This window comes from Metopolophium dirhodum, chromosome 6 (genome assembly GCF_019925205.1).
Source record: "Metopolophium dirhodum isolate CAU chromosome 6, ASM1992520v1, whole genome shotgun sequence".
Taxonomy (NCBI): Eukaryota; Metazoa; Arthropoda; class Insecta; order Hemiptera; family Aphididae; genus Metopolophium; species Metopolophium dirhodum.
Window position 1 is genome coordinate 5,964,315 of NC_083565.1, and position 13,371 is coordinate 5,977,685.

Below are 13,371 nucleotides of genomic sequence, written 5' to 3' on the forward strand. Positions count from 1 at the left end.
TTTATGCATAAAATGTTTTTTATCTATATATTACAGAGGAAATTAGAAACAACAGAATATTTTGTTCAAGTTACTAAAACACTTATAGTAAAATAGACGGTAAAACAACAAAAAAAGTGTACAAAATTGTTGAAATGAACATTTTGGAGGGATAAAACTCAAGACATGAAAACAAATAAAATTATATAAAACAAATTGCACATTTTTCATTTTAAATAAAATTAAGTATAAAAACAATTTATAGACATTATAACTTATTACAATGTATATATATATATTTTATGTACCTAGATAGTTATTAAATATTACAAAATAATATTAGCAACAGTAACAGTCCCAATTTGTTTTTTAAATTCACAGTAAATTAAAATAAAAAAAACTTAACGATATTTCTATATGGTAGACAATTTTGGAATGTGCATAATATTTTTGCATTATTAAAACATTTACAAATTATATACTTTATGGCGAAAAATAAAATTATGAAAATTTGGCACAAAAATTTAAAAAAAACACATGTATTACAAACATACATTTTAAAATTTATATCTGAAATCAAATTATCTTAACTGTCTTCAGTCTCATTTGAAATTTGAAACAATAATGTTTATAAGTGGGTTCTGTACGTTAATAAATCTGGCAAAAATGACTAGCGTTTTGCCAAAAAAAAATAAAAAAATAATAATAAAATATAATAATAATAATAATATATATATATATTTATACACATATAATTATATGCACACACATATATATATATATATACATATATATATATTATATATATACATTTTTAAATTACATATAACTTTAAAAAAATCTATAAGTACAATTTTTCCAATTAATCTGAATTACATCTCTACTCGCTAAAATATCAAGAGTATTTCTGAAGGTACGACAAAATTAATGATTTATTCGCGACTTCATTTTAATTTTAATTTTTACAAATTATTAGTTTTCATAACTGGCACAATCAATTAAGGAGGTAGAAACACAATTATATAGGGCTGTGTATCGGATATAATTAATATATAATATATTTATATATTACATATTTGTTTGGTACCTACGGTAATATTCATGAACGTTAACATAATGCATGTAAGATATAGGAACATATTAAAAAATAACAAGTGATTTCAATGGCATGTGTAATATTTGCACATCGACTGGAGATAATAATTTTGGAAATATGGACCACGAAAATACAACAAAACGCATCTCACTATGTCCAATACTAATACAGCCCTATACGTTTATACAAGTATATAAATACGAACGAACCGTCGTCATACGCGTTGATTAAAATATTATTTTGTTTGTGTTATACATCGCGTCATTATTATAAAATATTATTAAAAATCATGTGAAATAACAATATTATTCAAAATAACGTTTTGATTTGATGGTCGCACAAATTAAAATAATAATAATAATAATAACGAAGCAATGTGAATTTTTTTGTGGGGGGGAGGGTTTGTTTTTTAAATATTTATTTTAATTTTTAGTGGCAAACAAACAACATTTATATTTCATGAATTACACACACAACATGATTAAGAACTAATTAAAACAATTGCGTTTAGTCTTTGAGGTACACAAAGGGATTCTATATAAAGATTCTCAAAATGGCAATAAAATAATATCAATAATAGTAATAACATTATAATTTTGAACGAATTTTACGGTCAAATGTAAGTAGGTAAGTCCCGAATGGCGAACGTCCGCCTCGACCGTATCGTGTATTTTTTTTTTTGTTTATTTGCCTACAATTATCTCCGATTATAACACGTCATAACTATCCGTCTAATACATTCACAATACAGTTACGAATATAATATAAATATTAAAAATATATTTCGTTAGTACTGCGAATGCATCATCGTTGCGTGGAGAATAAAAAAAATTACGATAAATTGAGCGGGTGGGTCAATAATAATAAACATGGTACGCAACAACAATAATATCATATCCTACACGCGACATCATCGTCATCGTCACAATTATATTATTATTATTATCATTATTATTATGTACTGCTGTTTAGCTTCGCTACGTCACGCTGATGGCGGGCAGCGCCCGGTTACTGTTGTTGGGGCGCTGTTGTTGTTCGGGCTGGTTGTTCGGGCCACCGCCGGTTTTCAGATCGTTCTGCTGCTGATGTTGCTGCTGCTGCTGCTGCTGCTGGTCCCTGGGGTTGTTATGGCACTTGTTGTTGACGACGCCACCCGTCAGCTGGTTGACGCTGAGCGGGTTGTTGATGTCGTGCGGGTTGGTGCCAACCGGCTGGTGGTGCCTGGTGGGCACCACTACGGCCAACGGCATGCGAACGGACATCGGCGGGCAATCGTACTCGGACACGTGCGGCGTGAGCGGCGTGGCCGGGGACAGGCTGGCCTGCGTCAACATTCCCGGGCTGGTCAGGCTGGACAGGGCGCTCAGGCCACCGGGGCTGGACGCGGAGTCGGCCTCCTCGTTGTCCGAGTGGCCCAAGCTGCCCGTCGACTGGTTGTCGTCCGACTGGTTGCCCGAGTCGCCGCCGCTCTCTATGTACCGTATGCAACGTTTTTTGCGCCTAGAAAACCGCGTACAAGCAACCATTAGTACATAAATAATTTTACCATCTGTCATCGTCGTTGTTACAATAAAATATCAGAAGAATATAATATTATAATATAATATATTATAATGTTATACATGAGTGTACGCATAATAATATATATTAATTTAGGGCAGATGACTTTTAACATTTGTATATTTTTATTGCGCAATCGTTTAAACTTTTAAGGCTAGCTTACAGCTAGATATATTTTGTAATATAGAGCGACAAATACGAATTTGTAATTTGATATCGCATAATATTTATAGATATTTTTTGTTTTTGAAGCATATTATTGTTTTGTGGGATATTTTTACACATTTTTTTAAGCAAAAATCAGTTCTTGACTGTTTGATTATTTAAGTTTCCACGCACTGTAGTCGCAGTGGCTGCTGGTCTATCGTGTATTTATGTGTACACTTTTATATCCATCTAGGTATTGTCCATGTCTTATATTTAACTTGGGTCTTAATTAGTTAATTTATTTGTAATATCTAATATTTTTGCCGCTAGGAAAATTTTTTTTAGTGCATTAGTGCTTGCTTAAAGTTAAGTTTTATAGCATAATTATAGCATAGTTATAAAGTGCTTTTTTAGGACCATAATAATATCATGCCTCTGCCCTAAATATTATGTATCCGTGGAGCATTTGACGATTTAATGATAAGCAATATGGTAATCACTAATCATAAAATCTTCTAAGCTATACACGCGTACGCAACTCTGTCCTAAATATAATATTTTATACACGCATGATGTAATATTATAATATAACCGATAGGCAAAAATTAAAATTAAAAATAAAAATCGTACAAATATTAGCGGTAAAATATAACGCACGCACAACCCTCAGAAAATGTGGGTTTTATTCAATCATAATAATAACAATAAAATGATATACATATTTTTAAATAAACTAAGAAATAAACTCATATTCAAATTCCCCTCACTTTTATTAAATTATAAAACTATGTACAGACCGATTAGTCTAATACCTAGTGATAGGTTCATACTTAGCAAACGAGCATGATACGGTGGAAATACATATTCGCGAATCTCAAAGCTTTCTTAAGCCGTGAAAATTAATAATGATTGCAAACAAAATTTATGAGAAAATAATTGTGGGTATCAAAATGATTCTGTTTTCTTGGTCATTATTATTTATTAATATCGATCGAAACGTTCTAGTTGGAAAATAGTAGCGATAATACGATTTTAATACAGTTGCTATACAGTTATCCGTATAATTAAGTGGAACGTAAGCGATCTTTTATTTTCTTATGAGAGGAGTTTGAAATGTTTTTAAAATTGCTAGCTAAAACAACAAGGGATCACACGCAATAAATGTCTACGCTAAACTATATAGTCGTAATCCAAAAATAAATACAAACAAATCCTACAATAATTAGGTAGCTAACTATAATTAGTATAGGTAATAAAATGTTTAAAAAAAAAAAAAACGTTAATGCAATAGAAATAATAACAAGTGACAAAATCAAAAACAACAACAACAAACTAAAAGTTAAAAAACGAGTAAAACTGATATGGACGAAGCGCATACAACAACATAATACATCGTCAACTCATTACTAATAAAAAAAATATATAAACACACGCATTAACATATAGGGAAAATGAACTCACGAAATTGATGATTATTTGGGTTATTTATATTTGGATTTGTTTTTTTTGTTTTTTGTTTTTTGTTTTTTTTTTACAGATTAACATATGTGGGCCCCTGTGGGGAAGCAGCGTTGGAAGGGCCGTGAACGTGTTGTGCTAAGATGCTTCCTCCGCCTGCTCCGTCAGGGCTACAAACCATATCAGTCGTCATACACACAATACATATAGGTATAGTACAAAATTCCACAAAAATATTATAGGTATCCTAATTTTTTACATACATATAATGGTAAAATAACACTACACAAGGACATCCAGAATTTTAGACAAAAAAAAATCAACTTGTAAGACACAAAGTCGTTTTGATATCGTATTTCTGGATGTCTTGCTAAAAATTTTTTTTTTAAATATACAAATCAAAGTATATATATATTTTACTAAATATATTCAGAAAATGTGTCTACATGCTCTAAAATTACTCAAAAAAGTGGGCAATATATATATTTTTTTAAACAAAGTATTTCCGTGCTTCAGACTGATATGGTTAAAAAGCTTTGTATTAAGGATTAAGCTAATAGGCTTAAAGCTTTATCATTAAGATTACTTTTTTCTGGCAAGACACATTTTCTGAATAGGTTTGCGGCAATAAATACAGATGATCAACGTAAGTCGCTTGTTTTAAATAACAATATTATACTGATGAGGAATTAAAATCACTGGAAATGAATTGAAAAAAAATATGAACAAGTACCTAGTACCTATTACACGAACGTTGTAAAGAATATATGATGTAAACATATTATGTAATATATTAATATGTATATTGTAAATATAAGAAATATGCGAAAAAAATAAAACGTTGAAACTGAATCTATAAATCTTAAATAAGTAAGAATTTTTTTTAAAACAATAGGTATATCAAATACCTGCAGTTGTTTTAACAGAGTTGTAGTGGACTACATTACAAAAACAATGTTATTCTAAAAGAAGTTGGCTCTACACAGTTCTATGGACAATTTAGAAAGCCGTAATAGATGTATGTTTCGGTGGAGCAATTCTTGTAAATATTAAAAATACTAAAATGTATTTAAAAACGAGGATATCACAGGAGCCAGAACAAGTATTTTTATTAGACAATTACTCGTGAAATTATTCTACATTAATTATTTGATTATAGCAAAATATTATCGTTGTATGAGTATAATTACCTGCAAGGTTTACACCATTGGCTCTGCTGGTCAAGTCCGTATCTCGCACGGCATTTTTTCATGCTGTTATTACCTATTTGATAAAAAAAAGTTAATTAGAAATAAGATCGTTTTGGTTTTGTAGAATACCAATATAATTATTATTTATTTATTTATTTTTAAAGCATAGGCGTTCATAAGCAAAATACAAAAAAAATACAACAACCGTTATTTTCAAAAAATAGCCTTATTTTGGGTACCATGCATACATAATTGCGCCAGACAAACACCTCGTTAAACTCCAAAATTAAACAACAACAAATAAACAAATTATGTGTTCGCTTTCTTTTCTGATTTCGGTAAAATATATATATATATAGGGGGAACGTGCATCAAAAAAGCGTCTAATGTTCAGGAAACGAACGCATTAGCGTAAAATTAATAAAAAAAAAGTATGAAGATAGAAAATAAATAAAATATGTCAATTTTATTTATTCGACATTATTATTATTATTTTTTTTTGTTTTATTTGTTTTTTTTTTTTTGGGTTCTACCTCCGTCATGGGTTTCTTGTTTGCGCTTCCTCTTCTTGGCCCGTGTCGCATTAGTGCGCGACGACCAGTCTGGATAGAGCTGCATGTGTATCTGTCTCTCACGACGCGCCAGCTCATAGTACTTGGCCTGTTCTTCGCGACCTAACGCGTGCCACTATATTGCCACACACAGATACACAAATGTAAGGTGACAAATCGTAATGAGTTAAAAAAAAAATAAAAATAAAAAAAAAAAAGATTAACACTAGGTATACATTTGTTTCGTACAAATTATTACCACCAAGAATTAAAACGGAAGAAAGAGTATCACCTAGTTGGTTACAAAAGAACAAAAAAAAAAATGATTTTATTGTGTGATTCTATATTATTATTATCATTATTATTATTTATCGTTTCTCCTCATAAAAGTAAGATTAAAAAAAATAAATAAAAAAAACCTTCTGTTCAATTATTTGGAGCTAAACGTGTGTTTGTACGGCAAAGTTCTTGTGAAACAAATCTCTTGGATAAAACAAACGTTAAAAGCAAGCTACCAAAAAAGTTGTTTTTCGAAAAAAACATCCCAAACTATATATATTATATAACATTATATTATATCTTGTTTGGTGTACGACCACCGGCAAGCACGCATTTCGTTTTGACCATTATGCTCGAGCTACGACCAGGCTATAAGATTGTTAATAAATAGGTATATATAGTTAGTATATTATGGCGATTCGTAGTGTTTATACACATACGATATATCATATATGCGTATATAATATGTATATAAACGTGTATAATATATATATATATATATATAAATATGAATAAAAACATCGCTCGGGTTAGATGCACATACGGACACAATTTATGTCGACCACAATATATCGTCTAACATGCGGCTAAAATATATTTAACGTAATTTAATTTATTGTGAAATGGTTGAAATTTACAGATGTATATAAGATATGATAAGTAGATATGTATATAGTTCTGAGTGGCTGAATGAATAGCGAGTATATTATATAATTATTAATTAAACTGCAGGGACGTTTAAAAAACATTTTTCTTTAGACAAATGGTTATAATCGATGTACGAATATTAGTATAAATGTTATGTATGATTATATTATATTATAATATTATATAAATGGATTTTAGTGTGAATGTTAGTATTTTTACTTAGCGTCCTGCACACGCCAAACGATATGACACGTTACATTGTATTATATAGTCCCGGAAAATGTGTTGTTATTTTTACACCACGGATAAAATAATATGGTAACTATACATTTTAAAATATTCTAAATAAGAGTTGTTATTAGAATATATAAGTTTGTGTTGTGGGTACACTGGTACAGGCTCGGGAATAACGTTATCTAGGTCTTAACTACAGCATAATAAAAACCATTATGTCCATAAAAGGCAGTCAGCCAGCCAGCCAGCCTGAGAGTACTTTTGAATTGATTAAGAACCATTTACTAAGCACCGCAGGAGCTATAACCAAAGGTATAAAGAAAAACAAAAGTGATCCTATATATTATATATTATGATGGGAATATAAAAAATAAATATGACAAAAACGAAGGTATAAAAAATCTTTAGCCTGGATCGGTACTGCATGCTGCTATTTGCACGTGGACACGAAAAACAAAAAATAAATAAATAAAAAATATAATGCCGATTAATAACGAGGGACTACCTCCTGAGCCAGCATCTATGACCGGTACGCGCTCTTTCTTCCGTTTCTTCTTCTTGGCGCCGTATCCATAGTTATCCCGAGCGCTCCAACCAGGATACAGTTCCATATGGAGTTGTCGTTCCTGGCGCGCTTTCTCGTAGTACTTGGCCTGCTCGTCTCGCGACAGAGAGTGCCACTATATTACACAAAACCACTTTTTCAGTTCGGTTTTTTCCCACTTATATTATTGTTATTATTATCTTTTTAATTATTATTATTATCCTTTTTTTTTTTTAAACAAATTCTCCATATCTTTATTATTATTTCAAAATAAACATATAAGTATACACCAATATATACTGTAAAAAGTGTTTAATGGACACTTACCCGTCGCCCTAATATCTGGTTGATCGCTGCACTCTCTTTGAGCGTACACTCCGCCACCACCTTTGCCCTCATTTCTTTCATATACAACATGAACGCATTCAGAGGTTTCTTTATGTGAGGCTTCTTCTTATCTATACGATTCGAAAATGAGAGAAAAATATTTAAGTCAGGTAGGGACATAGGTCACGAAACTATGTGCAGCACTATAAAAAAAAACATTACCTTGGTTATTACTGTTTTGGACAGTATCATGGTGCTTGGAGCCGTCTGAGCACGAAGAGTTTTTACTATGGTCGTTTTGCGGCCTGAAAAATATAACGTTCGTTGATAAGGCGAAATATGTTGTATCACGTACGTGGTATATAATATTGTAAGTAAGTAATAACATTAACGGTCAAGTTTTGTATACATATATATATAATAATATGCACTGCATACTAATTCGATTTCAACCAGCAAATCGAAACAAATCAATAAACCCGACTATTCGAGTGTGCAATGATAGTTCATAGGTAATAATTTACCGTCTCAACCCAATTGTTGAAGAAAAAAATTAAGAAACCTATATACCTACACGCAGCCCCATAACTATTATATTAGGTTATAATTGTATTATTTTTCCAAAATGCGCCTTAATAGCTAGTGTATGTCCAATTCACGCGAAAACCGATTCGGGACCGTTTAGGATTATGTTTTTTATAGTGGCGACCAAAAGACCAACCGAGCTGCGGAGCCGCTGCACGAGTTGGCGGGCGAAACCGATCTCTTTCTATCGTCCTTTTTCGCGGCGGACGACGATGGGACGATTGTCGTCGAGGTGGCGGTGGCGGTGCAGGAAGATGATGTGGACGAGGACGAGCAGGAGGAAGAGTATGCGGTGGTCGTGGTGGTGGTGATGGTAGCGGTGGCAGTGGTGGTGGTAGTGGTGGCGGCGGCCGCAACGACCGCGGCAGCGGCTGCAGCGGCAGCCGCGTACTGTTGTGCGGCCGAGTTGTGCTGCTGCATCACCTGCCAAAACCTGTTAGCCGGTGTCCAGAACGATGAGGCTGCGGTGCCCGTGGTACCGTACTGTGCGGCCGCGGCGGCCCGCTGGAACAGTTGATCGTTGAGCATGCTGTTCATGTACAGGCTGGACAGCAGCCCGGACGGGAACACGGGAGCCGTGGCTGCCGCCATGACGGGTGGCGACAACACCGTGGACGGTGCGACCACCGCCACCGGTCGGTTTTTGCGTTTCACTAGGTTCAGCGGTTCCATGTGTGACGAGACCGAAGAGACCGTCGTCCGTTAAAAACGGCACGTAAACGATATTATAATAATAATATTATTGTTGTGTCGTTATGACTGTGTTTTGAGCGGACGGGTAAACGGCGACGACGACACGGCACAACGGCGCGAACGACGCGTGCCGGCCACCGTTCGTGGACGGCGTACGGGCGGCGACATGACAGGCAGCACCGTGGTACTCGTCGTCGGACGAACAAACGGGCGAACGCTGCGGGCGAAAACACGTCGCGCTGGTGGCCGACTATCTTTTGAATAACACACGTAACACACTCACTCGCGCTCGCACGCAGCACGGTTGTAAAACACAATGACCGATGGCACCGGGAGGACAAATAATATTCGCCGGAACGATGGAAAAACACGAACAACGATATTATTATATTATATATATTTTCGCGCAGTCCCGTCGTCGCCGCCGCCGCCGTCGTCGTCGTGACATTTGTCTTTCCCCCTCTTTCCCCTCTACCGCTCCGCCGACGACGCCACACCCTCACTCGGCAAAACCACCCCAACCCACCACCCCCGCAAAAGCCCGGCGGGGTCACTGAGCTCTGCCCATAAACGTCAATAATGATGGAATGCCGACGGCGTTACGTCATTCATACCACCCTTTGGTGTACGAAAAAAAAAATCCCGACGACAACAACAACAACAACAACAACAAGACTGCCACCGTGCAAGTGTACCACACACGCGAAACACGGTTTTTTAACTTACATAGTACGATTATTGATTAAATATTTAATTTTTATATTTAATCAATGGTACGAGTAAGTTTTGTACCACGGCTTCTATCACGATGTAGATAATTATGTTGTGTACCTACAAAATACTATCGAATGCTTTCCGTTGATAATATTTGAGAATTTGGCACTGAGCTTTTGATCGGTTCGTTGCGATTTAGCGGCATCTGTCGAAATATTTTCTTCTTGTTTCCCTACCAATCACCCATATCAAACAAATGCAGTAGTTTCCGACTAAATGTATTCACACCAGTAAAATGTCGTCGGCACAGAGCGCGGGGTTTCACTAAAAGTCATTCGACATTATTCTCCGAGAGGGCGACATTTTAGGGGATGTCGTTGTCACCGACAGATGGCACGTACGATTTAAAAAATTATTTTTATCAGAGGGTGAGTTTGGTTACCAGATGGAGTGGTGTATACATGATTTTTCAAAATGTAACTATAATAATATTTTACAACGACTACATTGGGCGGCATAGTACGTACAATCGGACGAGTAAGAAACTAAGAAACATCGTTAAGAAAACGCTACACAGATATTTGTTGTTTCCGTCTTACAAGTGCGTAACATACCGAATTTACGCTCAGCAGATCACGTTTAGCTCCGTTAGCTTAAAAGCTAGAGTGAATCGAACTATTATGAAACCCGATGGTAAGAATATTATCTGTGCTAGTCTGTGGGTTTTTTTCAATAACTTAGTTTTTCAGTGAGTAATGAGCATTCTTAATTTACGCCATATTATACATGCATAATTTGCTAAAAAATTGAACTATCGTAAAAAACCCTAGATAATGTTCTTAACATCAAGTTTCATAATAAGTCGATTCACTCTAATTTTTAAACTAACGGGGCAAAACGTGATCTGCTGAGCGTAAATTTGATATGTTACGAAATTGTAAGGCGGAAACAACAAATAATGGCTGTGTAGCATCCTCTTAATACTTAAGTACCGCCGTCCACCGTTGTATATTATATCCTAGCGACTAAAATTCTACAATACTGTTACTAAAACGAGAATTTAGAGTTATTATTTATCAATTATTACTGTGGGTTATAGTAATAAGTAGCCTAATACGCAAATAAGAATTCAAGAAAAGTAAATCCAGAATAATACATTTAGAAGTATAAAGTTATGTCATTATATTTTAAATGCATGGGAAATATAAATACAATTATTTAAATTTTAATTAAAAATCATGGACCAATTTTTTGGTAAATATCAGAATATAATATGATTGCAAAAAATAATATGTAGGTACTTATCAAATTAATATTTTTTATTATTTGTTACGTTTAATATATCAAAAATGGTTTTTTATATATATATTTTTAAATAGGTTGCAAGATTATAAACTTAATAAATATCATAATCAATATTTTGACCACTTGTAAAATAATATACATAATACAGTTCTCCATACCTCCACGGGAATTCTGGTGTTCATATTTTATATCCATGAAATATAATCACCACAATAATAATTTTTTTTAAAAGCTCATATAGGTAGTTGAGTTGTATAGACAAATTAAAATTAATAGGTACTTATATATTTTATCATTGACTATTGACTATAGGTACTATTGATTTAATTTTTACTGATGATTAGTATTTAATATTTATAGAATACAAACAATTTTACGTATTTTATATATTAAAGGTACCTATTATATTACTTACTAGGTATAGTATTAAATACTTAAAATAGTAATATAAATTAAATTCAATAATTGATACGAATACAGGACTTTTATCAAGGTTGTAATGATTATTGATGATATCGTTGGGTAGAATAAAATTAAATAAATAATAATAGGAAAATATTGATGACTTAAAACTCGCAAGTGGTTAACTATTTCAGTAGGTAATTGAAAGTTTGAAATATTAAGTTTAATAATTACTATACAGTAGGTATAGTTGTGATCAAAATTAAAAATATTATTTACATTATAAATAAATCAATATTTTAAGATAAAAATTAATATAGAGTATTTATTGCAATTAAAGAATTATATTAACATAACATATACATATTTTTTTGTATATACATCTAATAATAAATTAAAGTTGAAATGTAACAAACAAAATTATTTTGATAAAAGTTTTATTATATTGTATCCATTTCATAAATCATAGCAATATGTAAAATTCACTGATATTATGCAGGTAATTTATTGTAGGTATAAACGTACTGCGCGTAATATTATAAAACTTATCTATAATGTTAATTATTATTATTAAGCATTGTTTATTGAAAATTCAAATTCTATAGACCTCGTATGCAAGTGATTGAATAAGATTTTATTTTTATTTTGTACTGACCAGTAGTATATAGTAATGTCAAATAATTTAATTATTATTAACTATTCATAATTTAATATTAGACAAGAATATAACTTATATAATATTATAATTATTAAACAGAATATATTAATATTATTTAAAAATATGACACATTAATATAGGTCTACTATGTAACCATTACATAGTAACCACAGCCGGAGACAGACGCAGGGAGACTGCTGGTGTCGTCCGAGCCGAAGAAATAATTTATGTATAGATGAGGACATAATAATATATATTATAATAAAGATTATGATGATATTCACTCTTGTTAGCCATTAATTGTAAATAGTGGCTATAATTTACAGCAGGTACGTTCGAATTTTAATTATGATGTAATAAATTAAACAAAATCCAAAGAGAATGCGTGTGCCCGTCAAAGATAAACAAACGAATTCATAATTTTTAAAAGACAATACGACTAATTATGACTGTTATTTTATGTGTATTGATTGAGTTGAACGAATCTTATACATTCAATATTTATATAATTTTATAGTACGTATACAACGATTATATCGAGAACCCTTTAAGGAATCATTGTAAAATAACTTTTAAGCAGTAAGGTTTACCAAATATTCTCAATAATTAGTCAAACACAATTTATAATTTACCATGTCTATATCGAACGGTAAAAGCTATATAACTAAATTCAATGATGCACATTCTGAATAAGGAAGTAAAAATATAACTTTTAATCGTATAATTGAAAGCACATCTCCCTCAAATGTTTTAAGTACTTCAAAAACGTAAATAGAATATGTACGTCAAAATTAACGAAGTACGATTTAAGCGCTCAAGTTGAATCATTTGGACATTTTCAAAAGGGTAAAGTATAAAAATAAATAAAAGAGTACATACAAGTAGAGACGGGGAATCCCTGACTGAAACAAGGGGCGCGTTCGATAAATTCGTAACCATGGATACCATCTCTCGGAAAACTACCAATGGGAGCGTTTTAAAAAAAGCTCCCTACAGTTTGT

At 32.6% G+C, this 13,371-nt stretch overlaps 1 protein-coding gene across 3 annotated transcripts in view; it reads right to left on the bottom strand.

Annotated features, from left to right (window-relative positions):
• Positions 1-13,371, bottom strand: part of LOC132946218 (protein pangolin, isoforms A/H/I/S) — a 56,336-nt gene continuing 42,965 nt past the window's right edge. Inside the window, exons 1-6 of one of the 3 annotated variants that reach the window (XM_061016100.1) lie at positions 8,735-9,744; positions 8,236-8,318; positions 8,014-8,144; positions 7,648-7,822; positions 5,431-5,503; positions 1-2,575 (exon numbers count right to left, since the gene is read on the bottom strand). In XM_061016100.1, coding sequence (XP_060872083.1) covers positions 2,053-2,575; positions 5,431-5,503; positions 7,648-7,822; positions 8,014-8,144; positions 8,236-8,318; positions 8,735-9,270 — 1,521 coding nt within the window. In that variant the 5' untranslated portion in view covers positions 9,271-9,744 and the 3' untranslated portion in view covers positions 1-2,052. Of the gene's footprint in view, positions 2,576-5,430; positions 5,504-5,963; positions 6,118-7,647; positions 7,823-8,013; positions 8,145-8,235; positions 8,319-8,734; positions 9,745-13,371 lie in introns of those variants that run through there. The other 2 variants (XM_061016098.1, XM_061016099.1) reach the window with 2 other exon arrangements.